Below are 19,958 nucleotides of genomic sequence, written 5' to 3'. Positions count from 1 at the left end.
AACTTTACTTGTAAAATTATAATGTAATCCTAGTAATAGTAAAAATTAGTATTTTCACCCCTATCAGAAAGAAAAGGATAGTGAAAATAATGGAAAGGACAGGAATAATAATGAAAAAGACAGGGATAAAGTTGGGTCCAAATAAAACAGGTCCACAGAGAAAATGTCTTATGGTCACACAAAAATTGGTGACAAAGTAGAATCAGAATTCGATTCTCAACCACAGTAGTGATCACTACAGCATTTTTTCTTCTCCCTCACACAAAGGATCTCTTCTTATATGAATAAGGGTACCCTCATGAACTGGGGACTTCCACTAGTCGCTAATGTAATAAGCAATGTTTGTTTCTTTCTTTCTTCTCCCTTCCTCCCTCCCTCTCTCTCTAACACTTTTAATGTTTATAATGCATCTCAGAAAAGTCTTTGAGCTTGAATGTTCCAGAATACTTAGGCAGAAAAGTTGCACGTGATGAACTTTACCAAAGCTGTACCAGCATTCATTTTGAGATAACATTCTTATACTAAATTCCTTGTCAACAATGCCTGATAAAACTCAACCAAGAAAATATATCCGTTAATTAAAACTTTATTTTAATTCAATAAATATTTCCTGAGTGGTTAATGCCTGTCACTGTAGAGACACAGTAAAATAGTAATGAAAATGTGAAAATGGAGTTCTTGCCCTTATCCAGTAAATAGGCAACTACAATAAGATCCAATAAATGGTTAGATACTAAGGAGTCATATCCCACAGGAGCATGAGAAGTCACCTACACCAGTAAGAAGACAATCAGACAAGTTATGGGAAGTGATGTATAAAGAGACTTCAGATAAGCAAGTTACAGCCAATTAAGAAGCAGAGAGAGTTAAATATCACAGAATGACACAAATATTTACAGTCATTCACTTAAAACAAAACAAACATTAAAATGATCTTAAGAGGAGAGGAATTCTCAAGAGATTGAAAACTTTAGTAATAAAAGCTGACAGCCAACAGACAAGTGATAACTGAATTTACAGATCAGAGAAGGATAAAAGATAAAATCTAAGCGGGCTATGTGGAAGCACTGAAGAGTCTGCTTGGTGCTAGTGAAAGCAAGAGAAACTGAGTGTCCAGTAAAAGAGGCACTGAGCACCTTCAAAAGGGGCCATGTGAACAGGTGATAAAACAAGTAGTTTATGGCTGAAATTCTAAGAGACAGATTAGAAGTCCAGATCTCTATTTCTACTTACAAAGAATAAAGATTATCATGTCCCTTCCAGAGGGTGGACTCAATGACAACAGACATACAGGAGGGGAGAAGTAGACACAGGGGATGAAAAAAAAAGGAGAGGAAGATTAAATGAAATTCTATTTTCTAAACTGTGAGCATTGTGGCCCCATCCTTCCCCCATGGCAACCAAAATGCCAGCAGCTAGGTTTATACCTTCTCTAAGTAAGATTCTGGGAAACATAACACACACACACACACACACACACACACACACACACACACACACACACCCCTCCCCCACCAGCTCAAAAGGACCTATGGATAATTATAGTTGGAAATTCACCAATGAAATGGCCCTACCAGATCCCACCATACTGAGCCTCACAGCGTACATACCCCACTCACGTGTTGTGAGCTTCCCGTCAGGTGGTTATGAAAGGAGACTACTGTTCTCCATTTTAAACCTCATTTGGCTTTTTAAAACTATGTACTTCGATAAAAATTAAAATGAAAAACACAATGGCAAGTACAGGTAGGATGAAAAGGAAAAGACTCTAAGCAGAGGATTTTATCATTTTTATACAGAAGATAAATAAAACAATTTAAAACAAATTGCTCTCAATCCTAATAAAAGTACATGCCAAAATAGGGTACCTAAAAAGTAAAAAGGACTCAACCTGTATATCCATTAACGTAAATGGCAACTCCACTAAAAATTGTAGATGAAGTTCCATCCTTCTGTAAAGTAGCATCTGATCGAAATTGTTCCTCCAATTTCTGGACCTTGGCAGCCATATACCCACCCTAGAATTTAAAGAAAGATAAACCAATCACAAAAGTTATATTTCCTTCACCCCCTTTCTTTAAAAAAAAGTTACATTAAAATAAATAAATATAAATAAATACATAAACGTTCACTATGCTAGTGACCAAGGTTTAATGATGACATAAGGTATAATTATAAACATTAACCATAATACAAGGCAATAAAACAATCGGGTCAAGGAAGAGTTTTCGCTCTGTCAATTCAATTTTTAATTGTTTTATCACATTCTTGTAAGTTACTTTAAAAGAGGAGAAAAGTAACTCAAGAATAATGTTTAATGCTACAAAACATCGTTCTTACCTACAAAATTAAGCGGAAGTTACACTGAGGTTTAAACCAATTAAAAATCTGACATGTCGTCAGTAAGAGTATATTTTTGACTGGCTTCCACTATCTTCTGAATACAGGAAGCTTAAAATTAGCAACTTAAAATGAAACACTCCAAACAGTATAGTTCTCCATGCATGTAGCTAATACAATAGATGATTCTGTGGTGAAATTCTGGATCTAAGCAATCTATTTAACAGTAGTAATAATTTTTATTACAGAACGTCAACTTCAGAAAGAAAACATTATTTCAGCTCAAGACCTACATAAATATATGAATTCAGCTATACTTTTCCTAAACACTGACAAAATCAAGCTTAATTATTTGAATTACCAATTAAGTATTTATTGATTTTACTTCACTCTAAACAACTATCCATTGGATCTTTAAAATACAGCCACATATATCTAGAAGTGGCACATATATTTCTTACAAAATGGAAATTACTTCACTGATTGATATTCAGATATTACATGCTCATTGTGGAAAAAAAATTTTTTTCAGAAAATATAGAAAAATATGAAGAAAACTTAAATGAGGTAGGATTCCATTCACTGTTAACATTTTGGGATCTTATTTTCAAACTTTATTACTATATCTCAGAATACAGAGGTTTTAGAAACATAGGATTATATATAATAGCCCTTTATAACACAACCTTTTAGTCAAGGTCATGTTGCCAAGTTAAATATAAAGGTAAGGGGTAGCTCAGTTGGTTAAGCATCCAACTCTTGATTTCCGCTCAGGTCATGATCTCAGGGTTGTGAGATCAAGTCCCACATCAGGCTCCATGCTAGGCATGGATTCTCTCCCTCCCTCTCCGCCCCTCTTCCCCCCAAAGAGAGAGAAAAAGAGAAAGGGGGGGGGTACGGAGAGAGAGATAGAGGAAGAAAGGAAGGAAGGAAGATGTAAAGATAAATAATGGTTAAACAGTGTTGCACTACACAGAGGTAATTTACTTGACTAATCCCCTACTAGAGTATATCATGTTTTTCTGTTTTTCAGTATTATTAGCAAAGCTGCAATAAAATTACCATAACTAAGTATCTGTGTACCAGAACATTTATTTCCTCAGGATAAAATAAATTTCAGGTGTTAAAAAAGTTTAAACAAGCTTTTAATACATTGTGAAAACTGAGAAGAGTTGATATCTGAAGTGATCTGCACTTTTAAAAAATGCCTTAAACCACACTATAACCTACAAGAGGTATGAAAAATACCTGAACAATTAAATATAGCATTTTTATTCTTTTAAAACACACCCATTTTTCCCAGCCGTCATTTTCAGCTCGCTTCCTCCATCCACCTCGTCTCATGGCGGAGCTTCTGTAATAGGGGGAAAGAAAAAAAAAACCGTGAATTTTATAACATAATGTACTACTAATTGACATTTTATTTCAAATCAAGAAAAATGAGAAGTTAAAATAAACTCAAATATTCAACTGGTGAAAGTTAAAATTTTTTCCAAAGTATATATTCTCCTGCATAAGTGAAATCTGTTCCTAAAACCCTCCTGTAGATAAATATCAGGTTTAAATTACAACAACTATAAGTTTCATTTTATAGCAAAAAATTTTATGCATTCCTGAGCATCAAACCTAATACATATTTGCATAAAGAATCACCAAATTAGACTAACATGGCCATGCTTACTTGTTAACATTAATCAGTATTAACAGAACCCAAGAAAACATTTTCCTTCATGAATTGCCCTCTGATACGGCTCTTAAACTGTCTTTGCTATTACATACTAGACACATAAGAGTGTAGTCACAGTGTAATTCATCTATTATGCAAAACCTCTAAAGGAAGTCAATTATAACAACACATCTAGGGGAGATAAAGTAGAAGGAGTATCACTTATAATAAACTATCAAATCTGCCATTCTCCTTAAGGCTACACTTGACCCACTATCCCATTAAACAACCAAAAGGACCAAATAATGGCTTATCTCAAGTGTCAGCTGGCTTAGTGGCTAGCAAGATATAAAATGGTTCAGAAGTCAAAGCAGACACTAAACGAAATTCCTTATAAAATTCTTTTAGTCATATAGCTACATCTTGAGACACTACTGCATTATCCTTCACAAAATTAACATGTTCTCTATTTTTCTTCTACTATGTAAAACTCAGTATCAATTAATATGCTACTAGAGAAGTTTTAAACATTACCCAAGTCAAATCAGCTTTGATATGGTTTATAAGAATTTGTTACTGAATGACACCTTAAAACATGACACTTTAGCCACACACATCAGCAGATATTTTCTTTCAAGTTATTTTTACATTTGATATATAATGTGATTTACAGTTTTCCCTTGCTGACATTAACATTAATTATGAATTTGTATTATCTACTCTTTTTTTTTTAAAGATTTTATTTATTTATTTGACAGAGAGATCACAAGTAGGCAGAGAGGCAGGTAGAGAGAGAGGAGGAAGCAGGCTCCCTGCAGAGCAGAGAGCCCGATGCGGGGCTCCATCCCAGGACCTTGAGATCATGACCTGAGCCGAAGGCAGCGGCTTAATCCACTGAGCCACCCAGGCGCCCCTGTATTATCTACTCTTAAAAGGGGCCTAGAAGATATGTAGAGGCATTCTCTGAAAAATGTAAGTCTGATAGAGAGACAAGGAGCATAAGCAAAGAGCTCTGCAAATAGCCCAGGTGATTAACCCAGATTAGGGGACATGGATGCTGGTGGAGAGAAGAACTGGTGTTCTTTTCAGTCTGACAAAGGTAGGGGGCATAGTTACCCAATGTATTCATTTTAACTCCCAGAACTGCAATATGTGCTCCACTAAATACTTCTGTTTTAAGAGGCTCACTTTGTCTAGACCCTCAAGACTTCTCCTCTTACCTTAAAGGAGTCTGGGAAATGTATTAACACACAATTCTTGATTTCATATAAACTCTGCATCTATACATATGCCCTTACAAGTGAACACTTTGGGAGTTCTGGCCATTACATGTTATGGATGCATACTCACAAAAATTAAAGGCAACAATTAATCAGCTAAATGAAGATAACCTAAAGAATAAAATATATTATAAAAGTTTATTCAGTGGGCTAATCCATTAGTTAAGAGCCTTATTCATTTAAGATCTACTGGGTAACTACTGCAAAGGGCCAATATGAAATATTAACAGTGATTTAATGAGGTAGAAAACTATGAAACAAAGTTATAATAAATTTTAAAAAATAAAATTTAAAGGTTCTTCCTCTAGTCCAAAGAAACAAAGCTATTCCAGACAAATGCCTAAGCTCTGAAAAGGAATAAGACTGAAATTAGTAACTTCTTCATTTCCACTACTTTGACCGAGTACAGCAAACCCACATTGAGGATTCAAGTAAGACCGAAAAAGGGGGAAAAGAAATAATATTTCATTTTATACATTCAAATTCTACTTTTGAGAAAATTCCATAACAAATAGTAAAGTAGGTATTTGTATCAACCTTCCTGCTGAGAAAGAGGAAAGCTAGTCAAAACATTAAAAAAAAAAAAAAGGCATACAAGGCCCAGAAAAGAATGAAAAATTACTGTGCCAAGATTTAGAAGATGAAAAAGAAAACCTGAAGATGATGAGAAAGAAAACCTCTCCTTCCCAGACTGGGACAGCTTCCTCCTCTGAGAACATGTGGCAATTACAAAAGAGTGGCTGAGAGATTGGGCAATGTTTCTTAACAAACACAGTAAGGTAGCAAAAGCTGGAATTTAAGGGCTCTCCAACCATATATATCTCCACACTTAGGATTAGGATCCTAGGAGTAAGTAAACTGGAAGTAGGCCGAATTTTGCCAAAAACATACCCTGCCCTGGATTACTTCAATCTCTGAAACTAAATTAAGGCAATCCTAGACTAAAGAACACAAATAACATGCTTCTGAACAATGAATGAGTCAACCAAAAAATCAAGGAAGAAACAAAAAATACAAAAAGATAAATGAAAATGAAAACACAATGGTCCAAAATCTTTGGAATGCACCAAAGCTGTTCTGAAGGGAAGTTTATAGCAATATGGGCCTACCTCAAGAAGCAAGAAAAATCTCAAATCAAGAACCTAACCTTACACATAAAGGAGGTAGAAAAAGAAGAAAAAAACAAAACCCCAAACCAGTACAAAGAAGGGAGCAATAATGACTAGAGCAGACATAGACAAAATAGAAACTAAAAAAACAACAGGTCAAGAAACCAGAAGCTGCTTCTTTGAAAAAACTTAACAGAACTGATAAACCCTTAGGCAGATGCATTAAAAAAAGGGGGGGGGGGGGGGGGTTGAGAATTCAAATCAACAAAATCAGAAATAAAAGAGGTGAAACAACAAACACCACCACAGGAAAAAAAAGGATTATAAGAAAATATATATGTTTTTTAGATTTTATTTATTTGAGAGAGAGAGAGCACATGCAAGAGCACCGGGCAGGGTGGTGGTGGTGGTGGAGAACCAGGCATACCACTAAGCAGGGAGCCCATAGTAGGGTTCCATCCCAGGACCGTGGGATCATGACCTGAATGAAAGGCAGCCACTTAACCAACTGAGCCACCCAGGTGACCCAGATTATAAGAGAATATTTTGAAAAATTATATTCCAACAAACTGGACAATCTAGAAGAAGTAAATTCCTAGAAACACTAACTTCCCAAAACTCAATGAGGAAGAAACAGAAAATCTGAACAGAGCCATTAACAACAATGAAATTGAATCAGTAATCAAAAAACTCCCAACAAACCAAAGTCCAGGACCAGATGCCCTCACAGGTGAATTTTAGAAAACATTTAAGGAATTGATACCAATTCTTCTCAAACTATCCCAAAAACCTGAAGAGGAAGGAAAGCTTCCAAATTCATTCTGAGGCCAGCATTACCCAGATATCAAACCAAATACAGACACTACCAACAAAAGGGAACAGTTCCTTAACAGTCGCAAAAGGTATCCCAAAAAGGCCAGTATCTCTGATGAACACAGATACAAAAATCCTCCACAAAATACTAGCAAGATGAATCAGACAATACAAAAAAATCATTATGATCAAGTGGGATTTACCTAGGTATGGAAGGGTGGTTCAATATTCACATCAACCAAAAAAGGGAAAATAATCACATGATCATTTCAATAGATGCAGAAAACACATCTGAAAAAGTACAACACCCACCCATGACAAAAAAACCCTCAACAAAGTAGGTTTTGAGAGAACATAACACAAAGAAGGTTATGTAAGAAAAACCCACAACTAACATCATACTCAGTTGTGAAAACTGAGTGCTTTTTCCCTAAGATCAGGAATAAGACAAGGATATTCATTCTCACGACTTTTAATCAACATAGTACTGGAAGTCCTAGCCACAATAATTAAATAACAGAAAGAAATAAAAGGCATCCAAATTGGTAAAGAAGCAAACTTTCATCATTTACGGATGACATGATACTATATGTAGAAGACCCTAAAGACTTCACTGATAAATGAATTTGTTAAGGTTGCAGAATACAAAATCAATACACAGGAATCTGTTGCATTTCTATACACTAATAATGAAGGAGCAGAAAGAGCTATGAATAAAACAATCCCATTTAAAATTACACCAAAAAATAAAGTACCTAGGAATAAGCTTAACCAAGGAGGGGGGGAAAAACCTGTACTCTAAAAACTATAAAACATGGATGAAAGAAAGTGAAGATGAAAACAAATGGAAGGATATACCTTGCTCATGGATGGAAGAACCAATATTGTTTGTGTCCATATTACCTATAGCAATTTACAGATTTAATACAATCCCTATTAAAATACCAAAAGCGTATTTCACAGAACTAGAACAAATAACCCTAAAATCTGGATAGAACCACAAAAAAGGGGTGCCTGGGTGGCTCAGTGGGTTAAAGCCTCTGCCTTCGGCTCAGGTCATGATCCCAGGGTCGTGAAATAGAGCCCCACATCAGGCTCTCTGCTCAGCAGGGAGTCTGCTTCCCTTCCTCTCGCTCTGCCTGCCTCTGCCTACTTGTGATCTCTGTCAAATAAATGAATACAACCTTAAAAAAAAAAAAAAAAAAAAAAAAACCACAGAAGACCCTAAGTAGCCAAAGCAATCTTTTAAAAAAAAAAACACAACTGGAGGCATCACAATTCCAGATTTCAAGATACACTACAAAGCTGTAGTGATCAAAACAGTATGGTACTGGCACAGAAATAGACATAAACATCAATGAAACAAGAAAGCGCACCTAGAAACAAGCCCATACATATGTGGTCAATCAATCCTTGACAGAGAAAGCAAGAATACACAATGGGAAAAAGATAATCCAACAAATTGTGTTGAGAAAAATAGACAGCTACATGCAAAAGAATGAAACTGAATCAGTTTCTTACACCATATACCAAAATAAACTCAAAATGCTTGAAGATCCTAAATGTGAGACCTGAAACCATAAAAATCCTAGAACAGGGCACAGGCAGTAATTTCTCTGACACAGCCATAGTAACATTTTTCTGTTTCCTGTGGCAAGGGAAGAAAAGTGAAAACAAATTAATGGGACTACATCAAAATAAAAGCTTCTGCATAATAAAGGAAACAATCAACAAAACTAGAACACAAGGGAGAAAATATCTGGAAAGGACATATCCCACTAAAGGGCTAGTACCCAAAATATATAAAGAACCTATAAAACTCAATACCAAAAAAACCTAATAATCCAATTAAAAATGGGCAGAAGACACAGATATTCTACTAAGACATATAGATGGCCAACAGACACATGAAAAGATGAATAACATCACTCATCATCAGGGAAATGCAAATCAAAACCACAATGAGGTATCATCTCACACATGTCCGAATGGCTAACATCAAAAACACAAGAAACAGCAAGAGTTGGTGAGGATACAGAGAAAAAGGAATCCCCTTGCACTGCTGGTGGGAATGCTAACTGATACAGCCACTGTGGAAAACAGTATGAAAGTTCCTCAAAAAAATTACATGATTATTTAAATAAATAAATATCATTTTTAATAAATTATATGATCCAATAACTCCACTATTTACCCAAAGAATATGAGAACGCTAATTTAAAAAGATATATATACCCCTATATATGTTTATGTTTACTATGTTTACTGCAGCATTATTTCAATAGCCAAATTATGGAAGCAGTCCAAGTGTCCATCAATAAATTAACAGAAAAAGAAGAGGTGATGTGTGTATATATACATATATACAATGGAATATTATTCAGCCATAAAAAATATTAAAATTTGGGGGTGCCTGGGTAGCTCAGTGGGTTAAAGCCTCTGCCTTCAGCTCAGTTATGGTCCCAGGGTCCTGGGATCGAGCCCCACATCGGGCTCTCTGCTCAGTGAGGAGCCTGCTTCCTCCTCTCTCTCTCTGCCTGCCTCTCTGCCTACTTGTGATCTCTCTCTCTGTCAAATAAATAAAATCTTTAAAAAAAAATATTAAAATTTTGCCATTTGCAACAACATGGATGGATCTCTAGAGTATAATGCCAAGTGAAATAAGCTGGTCAGAGAAAGACAAGTACCATATGATTTCACTCATATTCGTGGAATTTAAGAAACAAAACAAAGAGAAAGAGGATAAAAAATAGACTATGGTAACAAAGTGATGGCTACTAGAGGGGAGATGGGTAGGGGATGGATGAAAAAGGTAAAGGGGATTAAACAGTACACTTATCATGGTAAGCGCTGAGTGATGTACGGAATTGTTGAATCACTATACCATACACCGGAAACTAATATAACACTGTATGTGAATCATATTGGAATTATAATTTTTAAAAAAAAAAGATGACCCTGGACCGCTCAGTGCTCCAAAGCATCTCACAGAAGCAGTGTAAATCCTCTATGGAGGATTACAACATTCTAATCTTCCCATGTTTTTGCAAACCATTTTGAAAATACAAAGTCTAGCACAGAAATTAAAATAACCAGGCACACAAAGTAGTAAGATCACATGAGTGAAAACGAACAGAAACAAAATAAACTGACCTACATAGACTCCAGATACTGATTTGAAACCCAGATTAAAAACTGCACTATGCTGGGGCGCCTGGGTGGCTCAGTGGGTTAAGCCTCTGCTTTCTGCTCGGGTCATGATCTCAAGGTCCTGGGATCGAGCCCCGCATAGGGCTCTCTGCTCAATGGGGAGCCTGCTTCCCCCTTTCTCTCTCTGCCTGCCTCTCTGCCTGTGATCTCTGTCAAATAAATAAATAAAATCTTAAAAAAAAAAAAAAAAAAAGAATTGTATTATGCTGGAGTGCCTGGGTGGCTCAGTGGGTTAAAGCATCTACCTTCAGCTCAGGTCATGATCCCAGAGTCCTGGGATCGAGCCCCACATCAGGCTCTCTGCTCAGCAGAAAGCCTGCTTCCCCCTCTCTCTCTGCCTCTCCGCCTACTTGTGATCTCTGTCAGATAAATAAAATCTTACAAAAAAAATTGTACTACGCTTACTGTGTTCAAGGAAATAAGTGGCTGCCATGGGTGGGGAAAACAGAGATTCCATTCAAAATAGTCAAAGGAACACCAATTAAACAACAGCTGTCTTTTCAACAGAAATAATAGCCCCAGAAGACAACAGTGCTGAAATAATTAACTTATTTAGAATTCTATACCCAGAGAAAAATTCAGTCAAGAAAGATGAAATAAAGGTATTTGGGGCAAATAAAAACAAAATAATGCCACCAGCAAACTTGCACTAAAGAAATCCTAAAATATTTCCCTCAGGTAGAAGAAGAATGATCTTGAAAGGTCAAAAATACAGGGAAAAAATGCAGCAAGGAAAGCAATAAATATCTGGATTAATCAATGTTAAATACTGATGGAATAAAAGTACAGTAAGGTCAATCTGTTATTGCTTATAACATAATATATAGCACAGGTGAATCAAGAGATCATGAATAAAGAGTAAAGGTAAGAGTAATTATTTCTAGTCCAGACTCTACCACTTCATTGATCTCTGGTACACCTCCATCTCTCTAGGTCTGAATTATTTTATTGTCTGGGTCTTTTATTGTAAGAGGTTTGGGTAGCTGACTACTAGATGTCAATCTAAATAAAGAGGAAAACTGAAGAAAGCTCCTATTACCAGAAACAGAATTTATTTGAGAACAGAAGAATTTCAATTCAGGAAATGCATGCTGTACCAAGCTACAAGCATGTCTGGTGAGGGTTTGGTGTGGACTGTATTTACAGACAAGGATTGCAACGGGGGGGGGGGGAAGTCCAAGCAGTTAAGTTCACTAGCTTGAGGATAGGGAGAGATTCTTGGCAGATACTCATTGGTCAGGAGAGAAGTCTCCCTCTTCTGTACATCAGGCATTTACAGGAAATCAGCCCAATTTTTAAATTCATTCTTCTGAGGGCATATGCCTAAGATTCTCCATTTCCTATTTTATTCCATTTTAGATTAAAATTCTTTCACAGTTCCCTTTTGTACTCTATATAAGACACACTGAAGACCTATTTACAGAAATCAAATATAAAAATTAACTATAATTAAAATAATATAAAATATAAAAAATATATCTATATATTACATATTATATATATTATATATTAAAATATATTTATATTTTATATATATTTAGAAAATATATATAAAATATAAAAAAATAACTATAACCCTATACTTCAGCAACAAATTTTAGAAATTTGATTATGTAACAGTTTTGATATCTGTATTTATTTATGCAGATCTCCTTTAGTTATTCCAGAAGACTTAAGGCAACTTGTACTATCAAATTCATTTAAATAACCTATGTATAGACTAAGATGGCCTATGACAGTGGATTGAGGTAAAAACCTCATTGCAAATCTGGTGTTTACGAAATATTGGGAGTGACAATTTATCAGTCCTGTCACTGTTGTATGTCATCAGTTGTATAACCTCTTTTGTGTCAGACAATAAATGCTAGATAAATTAATAGACAGCTGTAGATTACTTCTCATAGCACAGGTAATTATGGCATCTAAGAAATAATTCAGACATGTATATAGGGGACACCACACTAAACTACCTAGAGATCAAAGCTAATGGAATATTACTGTGTATAAAGCACCATATTTTACTAGGCAATACTGAGATAAATGAAATTAGACACTTTTGTATGAGTTCTAAAATTTTACAATCTAAAAAGAAATGAGTACCAATTACGGAAATACTAACTAGCCTTACAAATGAACTTAAGGGAAAGATTTTAGGCAGGAAGAGTAGGAAGAAAAAAAAACAAACTCTGGACACAAAGAAAACTACATGACCCACATCTATGATGCTAGCAAAGAGCAGCAGCAGACCAACCTGGCATGCAGCAAAGCTACCTGACAACCTAAACTGTAAGGTCAATAAAAGAGATCCAGGTGACAGGAAGCAAGTAATAAGGAGGCTTATCAGACTTCTGTTCATATGTACACAGCATCAAAGACTAGTCATAATTCACTTATTTCAGTTAGACCCCAACATCTCTCCTTTCTCATGCTCAAAACATTATAGAATGAAAATATCAAGAACATATTATATATATAAAATAGCCACTAATCTTACATATGATAGAAAGTCAATAAATTCTTGTTAAAGAAAATGAACAATGTACTTACATGTAAGAAATAAAGTAGGAATAGGAATGTCTCAGTAAAGTGTACTCCAGTACATTTATATTTTAAACTGTACCCTGTATATTTAATCTTATCTACTTTTTTCCTATTTTATTTTTTTTTTTAAGATTTTATTTATTTATTTGTCAGAGAGAGAGACAGAGAAAGATCACAAGTAGGCAGAGAGGTAGGCAGAAGCAGAGGGAGAAGAGCAGGCTCCCTGCCGAGCAAGGAGCCCGATATGGGACTCAATCCCAGGACGCTAGGATCATGACCTGAGCCGAAGGCAGCTGCTTAACCAACTGAGCCACCCAGGCGTCCCCCTATTTTATTATTTTTTTAAGATTTTAAAGTAATCTATACACCCAATGTGGGCTTAAACTCACAACCCCAAGATCAAGAATTGCATGCTCTGCTGGATGAGCCACAAAATTCACACATTCTGTGCTGTTTAATAGACAGAAAATAGGATACCCTCCCTACCCCCAAAACTGTACACAGACAAGATTAGTCAATGATACACACTTCTGATGCTAATGAGAACCACACAACAGGTGGGATTAAGTGTAAGTCATTTAGGGGGTTCTACAGACTACTGTGCTTCCTTTATAGTGTGAAATTAGGACAGATAATGTAAAAACCTATTCTGTAAAGTGGTACGCCAGAAATCAGGGCTTATATTTCTGCTAACCAATAAGGAGCTTCAAAAGAGAGGCACCTATCCTCTCAAGCCATATTCATGGCAAGAATTCTCCACTCTAGATGACTGATTTGCTTCTCAAATAGGACTTACCTTAGAATGGAGGAGAGCAATACATCACATGACACAAGTAACTCAAAAATAACACAAACCCTCTCATCTTCTCTGTTTCAAGCAACCTTCTGAATTATAGCATGTCCTCTTGACTAACCCTGCTCACTAAGAAAAGAATGACCTTTATCAACAAGCCATGTAATTATCAAACTTGTAAATAAAAACTGTCTTCTAGATGAAAGTCTTGCAGACTGGGTTGCTATCTAGCCCCACAGTGTTTGATGACCTTGAGGAAAGTGATAAATGTTTCTAAAACTGTAATACACAACTTAAAATAACCTATGGACTTTTTATCCAACATCAACATAGAAGTCAATAAATAACGAAGGTTTTTAAAAACTAGTTAAAAAATAGATAATGATTCATGTATGCAAAAGTACCCTTATCCCTAGCTTTTAGGTTATACCTTCAATAAACATCAGCTGCTATTATACTAATCTACCCCACCAAGTCACGGACAGAAAATCAAATGGAAACCCTTGAAGATTATAAAGTACACAACATCATTATTTTAAATGCGCTATCCATGGTGCACAACATAATGGAAAGAGCACTAGATTTACTGACACAAGATCTGGGCTTTAATCCCAGTTCTACCATTGCCTAGCTAAATGTCTTGGGATGAGTCCAAGAGCACTGAGCCTCACATCTCTTCACCTATAAAACAAAGTTTGACTGATTGGTGCTCAGTAAAATCCCTGTAGAGTCATGAACTGCATATATGGGATGAATGTGGCAAGGAGGAAACAGAATTTGGAGTAAAACAGCAAGCAGGTAAAAATTCCACTCTCTAAACCCACTTCAATTTTAACAATGTGGCTTTGTAAGTTTTAAAATATCTGAGGTCAGGGACACCTGGGTGGCTCAGCTGGTTAAGCAGCTGCCTCCAACTCAGGTCATGATCCCAGAGTCCCGGGATCAGGTCCCGAATTGGGCTCCCAGCTCCATGGGGAGTCTACTTCTCCCTCTGACCCTCTTCTCTCTCATGCTCTCTCTCTCTCAAATAAATAAATAAAATCTTTAAAAAAAAAGTATTAAAATATCTGAGGTCTGAATAAGAAAGCTCAAACTGAAAAAGACCGAAAACCAAAATAAATGAACTAAAAACTAAGTCTAAAGACTTCTGGCTGTGTTCTATGGTCCCTTATGGGACTACAAAAGGGGCGGAAAATGTTCCACCCCTTGAAAGATTCATACGCTAAAACTCACCCATTAGCCCACAAGTAATGAAATTATAAAGACCAACAAAATGAGAGGCTGTCAGTGCAGTCAACACAGTAACAGCTAGTCAGGTGAAGGGCAAACGAACGGGACAGCAGCTGTATTTATAATGAGCCCAGAGACCTGGAATGCCTTGCAAATGCTAAAGATTTCCTGACTCTTTCATTCTCTTAACAGGGATATTCAAAACCCTATGAGGAGTCTTATGAAGAATCGCTTATTAAAAGATATATCAAAATTACTTATTCATACTTTCCCCCTAACTTTATTTCATCTTTTGCTGGAGGACAGTTATCAGTTCCCACTGGACTTCCAATGTGCATTTAAAGAAGCTTTTCATGGGGCACTTGGGTGGCTCAGTGGGTTAAGCTTCTGCCTTCCGCTCAGGTCATGGTCTCGAGGTCCTGGAATTGGGCCCTGCATCAGGCTCTCTGCTCAGCAGGAGGCCTGCTTACCCCTCTCTCTGCCTGCTCTCTGCCTACTTGTGATCACTCTCTCTGTCAAATAAATATAATCTTTAAAAAAAAAAAAAGCCATTCAACTCCCACTAAAACAAAACAAAACAAAAGCCACAAAACTTCATTCTGTCTTCTTTACTATGATTACTGGTGGATTTTAGTATCTACCTACGGAATGATGTTAACCACCAAGAGCAATCATTTTCATGCAAAGGTGGTATTCCAACTCTTTCCTGAAGAATTATTAACATAGGGTTCTAAACAGTTCACACACCAGCAAAATTTCCACTACAGATCTAGAAACTGCCCAAACACACACTCATTAGTGTTAATCTGTTAGTTACAGGTCTGTAAACTCTAAAATATATTGGCTAGGGGCACCTGGATGGCTCAGTCAGTTAAGCGTCTGCCTTCAGCTCAGGTCTGGATCCCAGGGTCCTGAGATTAAGCCCGCCACAGTGGCTGCTTCTCCCTCTCCTTCTGCCCCTCCCCCTCCACTTGTGCTCTCTCAATCTCAAATAAGTAAAATCATTTTAAAAATTTTTTCGAGGGGCGCCTGGGTGGCTCAGTGGGTTGGGCATCTGCCTTCGGCTCAGGTCAAGATCTCAGTGTCCTGGGATCGAGCCGAGCCCTGCATCAGGCTCTCTGCTCAACAGGGAGCCTGCTTCCCACTCCCCCCTCTGCCTGCCTCTCTGCCTACTTATGATCTCTCTCTCTCTCTCTGTGTCAAATAAATAAATGAAACCTTTAAAAATATTAAAAATGTAATTTTTAAAAATAAGCAAAGAAAAAAGTGGATTTTTGACACGGGAAACATTGCATAGGCAGCTGGAATCACAGAGGCAAGCCACAGGGAAGAGGGTAACTGTGATGTTCATTTGGAGTACAACACTGGCAAGAGGCTACTTCTCCAAGAAATCTATATAGCAGTATACAGAATGTTTTTTCTTGGAGAAGGCAGTGGGAAGCCATCTGAAGAACTAATTTACTAGGATCAAGTACTGCCCTTACAAGTGACTAAGTAAGTGAAATGCCAGCACAGTCACTAACACAACTTGGCAATGCCTGCTTCGACAGCTCTTACTTGTCCTCAAATGGTAAAGGCTTTAATACCAGATAAGCAGCTTTTTATGTAATATTTAAATAGAAAAATACAGCTGCTTTGAGGTTTTGATCTGATTCAACCACAGAGACCATAACTGTCCGCAGTTCTCAGACTGCTGAAATTACAAGGGCACAGATTCTTGAATTTCACAACCCAGGGAAGGAGAATCTTCTAGACATATCCCACACACTATCAGGTTTTGACTTTGAAGACTCTCCTCTATTAAAAACAAAAATCAGACACCCAGGTGATGGACATTATTAAGCCCTTGTAACTATCTCCAAGAATCATAACTAGTGGCTCTAGACTTTATCACATACTCGCTTTTAGAGATTCAAAATCAAACGGACAGTTTACATCCTAAGGATAATATTGTGTGTATTTAAAATACCTCTAAAAATACTTAAAAATAAAATGTCAAGATATTTCAACCAGGTATTATTCCTAACTTAAAAGGACCCTTTCAAAAAAACTTCGTAACCTGGCTACTTCACCTTCAGTATAGAGACATTTTCCTATGACCAGTTGTTTCCTGCTGCAATGAAACAATCCCCATACTATAGAAGATACCTTCTTGATCAACACCAAATAAACAGAAATAAAAGAACTCTATACCACCCAAATAAAAGTGGCTATAACATACACAGCACTGTCTAAAGAAGAGATGATAGACTTGGGTACATAAACCTTATCTAGAAGTGAGTCTGATCTTTCTATCTTATCTTCTTGAGAAGTTTCCTATTATCCATTCGTGACTTGTGTATATACTCTGCTTTGTCATGTTGCTGGTATTTGGTCTCACTAAGTGTCCCTTTTAAAAAAGTTTTCCTGCTCTATTTCTAAAAGAATTACATGTTTACTGCAGAAAACTGAGAAATACAGGAAACAGAAAATGGGAGAAAATTACCATAGTCTCACCATCTTTAAAAAATTTCACCTCTTGGGACACCTGGGTATCTCAAGCAGTTAAGCATCTGCCTTTAGCTCAGGTCATGATCTCATGGTTACGCCCAAAATGGCAGGGAGTCTGCTTCTCCTTCTGCTCCCTCTCCCACTTGTGCTTGCACACTCTCTTCAAATAAATAAAATCTTTTAAAAATTCACCTCTTGGGGCGCCTGGGTTCAGGTCATGATCCCAGAGTCCTGGGATCGAGCCCCACATCGGGCTCTCTGCTCAGCAGGGAGCCTGCTTCCTCCTCTCCCTCTCTCTGCCTGCCTCTCCACCTCCTTGTGATCTGTCTGTCAAATAAAAAATTAAATCTTAAAAAAAAAAAAAAATCCACCTCTTGACTGATACTTTATATTTCCTTCCTTTCAGTATTAAATTTTTAATATTTAAATTTAAATTCTTCAAATTTAAACATGTCACTAGTAATATTTTACATTCCCAGTACTTAGTTTAAAAGAGATCTTTACAATTTATGTTCACAACAATCTGTGGAGTAGGTAGGCCAAATACCTACCTACAGTTTTTGCAGTTTCCTCCTAGGGTAGAAAGACTAAAGGCTTTCAATAAGGCTTCACTGCTGGTTGGTGGTGCAAAATCAGACTTAACTTGTAATAAACTGTAATCTTTGGTGGAAAAACAATGGTATCAATATAATAGGCTTCTGAAAAGCAAGAAAACGTATTTTGAATTGAACCAGCCTAATACAATGCAACAACACAGATGCTTTGAATCCAGCACCTGTCTGGGTCAGGTACAGTAGCTCCCAGATTATATATGGTATATATACGCAGGGACAAAGAAAGAAAATAGCTCCTACAAATAAGGGTGGTTCCATCTAGACTCTAACTGTTAAGTAGTCCATACTCTTAAGAAGTAGAGATCCAGATACACTATCAACTTTTGTTAACTGGTTCTCTGACTTTAAGCAAGTCACAGTCAGATCCCAGTTCCTTAGTTTGTGGATAGAGTAGAACCTGACAAAGTCTAGTCTCTTGCAGTTTGTAATGTATGCATACATTGTATGAATATATTGTATGTATAATGTAATGAATGTATATGATTCTATACATCTATTCACTTAAGAAAAAAAAAGCTTTGGAATAAAAGCATATATATTATGCAACTCTGTCTATACTTCCAGAAAACAAGCTGCGCCTGTTCAGAGAAGTGGCTATCTAGTGAAGAATCAACCTTACTCAAAAAAGGCCTAGCCTTTGCCCTTGGTTCCTGGGAGGTGATCTCTGAGCCCCAGGAATGCCCTGCTTGATAAATGTCTTTCTTTACCTAGGGACTATGAGCCACTCCACACAGTCTAACAATGTGATTTATGGTGGAAGCTCTGGGTCATGCAACATCAATCTCCTGAGAGACCAGAGACTAAAGGTCAGACATGTGGGCAGCCAACCATATCTGTATGACCAAACTCCAATAAAAACTCTGGACATTAAGGTTTGGGTCAGTCTCCCTGGCTGGCAATACTTTGTGTGTATTGTCACTCATTGCCAAAAGTTAGTGCTGTCCTAGACTCCAGTGAGAAGAGGACTGCAAGTTCCACCTGTGTGCCCCATGTGCCTTTTCCCTTGGCTGTTTTTAATTTTTACCTTTCACTGAATAAATCATAACCATAAGTACAACAGTTTTTTCAAGAGTTCTGAGTCCTTCTAGTGAATTACTGAACCTAAGGGTGGTTTGGGGAATCCCCAAACTTGCACTTGGTATCAGAAATGAGAGTGGTCTTGGAACTCCCAAACTCTGGAGTGGCAGAATGACAACTATCCTCCTCTTTTAGTAATAGAACACCTCTCCTACCCCCTAAGTGGGAAGCAGAGTTACAAACTAGAGACTACCATTTCCCAGTCTTCTTCAAAATCAGACATGGCCATGTGAATCAGTTCTGGCCAGTGATAGGAACAGAGTAATAAATGGGAAAAAAAAAAGCTGTGCCATCTTCTTGAAGCAAAGTATTTATTTCTTTTTCTGGTATGCAGCTATGAGGTAACTTGGCTTCAACCTGAAAATGAGAACAATACCACAAGGGATGGCTAAGCAAACACAAATAGTTTGAGACCACAAATAACCTTTTTCAAAAAAAAAGAACAAAAAACCCCTGCAGTTCCTCACCTATGTGGACTGCCCACCTACTATTACAGGAGAGAGAAAAACTTCAATATTGTTTGCATCATTGTGTTCGAAAGCTCAGCCTGTTACAGGGGTACCTGGGCGGCTCAGAGGGTTAAGCTTCTGCCTTTGGCACAGGTTATGATCTCGGGGTCCCAGGATGGAGCCCTGCATCAGGGGGCTCTCAGCTCAGCGGAGAGCCTGCTTCCCCCTCTCTCTCTGCCTACCTCTCTGCCTACTTGTGATCTGACAAATAAATAAAATCGTTTAAAAAATAAAGCTTAGCCTGTTACAGAAGTTTAGCCTGTATCCTAATAAATATAAGTACATT

The 19,958-nt window shown here is 37.0% G+C and overlaps 1 protein-coding gene across 5 annotated transcripts in view; it reads right to left on the bottom strand.

The window, feature by feature from the left end:
• Nucleotides 1-19,958, bottom strand: part of REV1 (REV1 DNA directed polymerase) — a 94,035-nt gene that overhangs the window by 62,556 nt on the left and 11,521 nt on the right. For 3 of the 5 annotated variants that reach the window (XR_006815274.1, XM_045980324.1, XM_045980325.1), the window contains exons 2-3: nucleotides 3,631-3,694; nucleotides 1,892-2,018 (exon numbers count right to left, since the gene is read on the bottom strand). Coding sequence is in view for 2 of the 5 variants with exons in the window: in XM_045980324.1 (XP_045836280.1) it covers nucleotides 1,892-2,018; nucleotides 3,631-3,684 (181 nt within the window). In the remaining 3 variants the exon portion in view is untranslated. Of the gene's footprint in view, nucleotides 1-1,891; nucleotides 2,020-3,630; nucleotides 3,695-19,958 lie in introns of those variants that run through there. The other 2 variants (XM_045980326.1, XM_045980329.1) reach the window with 1 other exon arrangement.

The sequence above is a fragment of the Meles meles genome, chromosome 16 (genome assembly GCF_922984935.1).
Source record: "Meles meles chromosome 16, mMelMel3.1 paternal haplotype, whole genome shotgun sequence".
NCBI classification, from domain to species: Eukaryota; Metazoa; Chordata; class Mammalia; order Carnivora; family Mustelidae; genus Meles; species Meles meles.
This window is presented reverse-complemented; position numbering and strand designations above follow the sequence as displayed.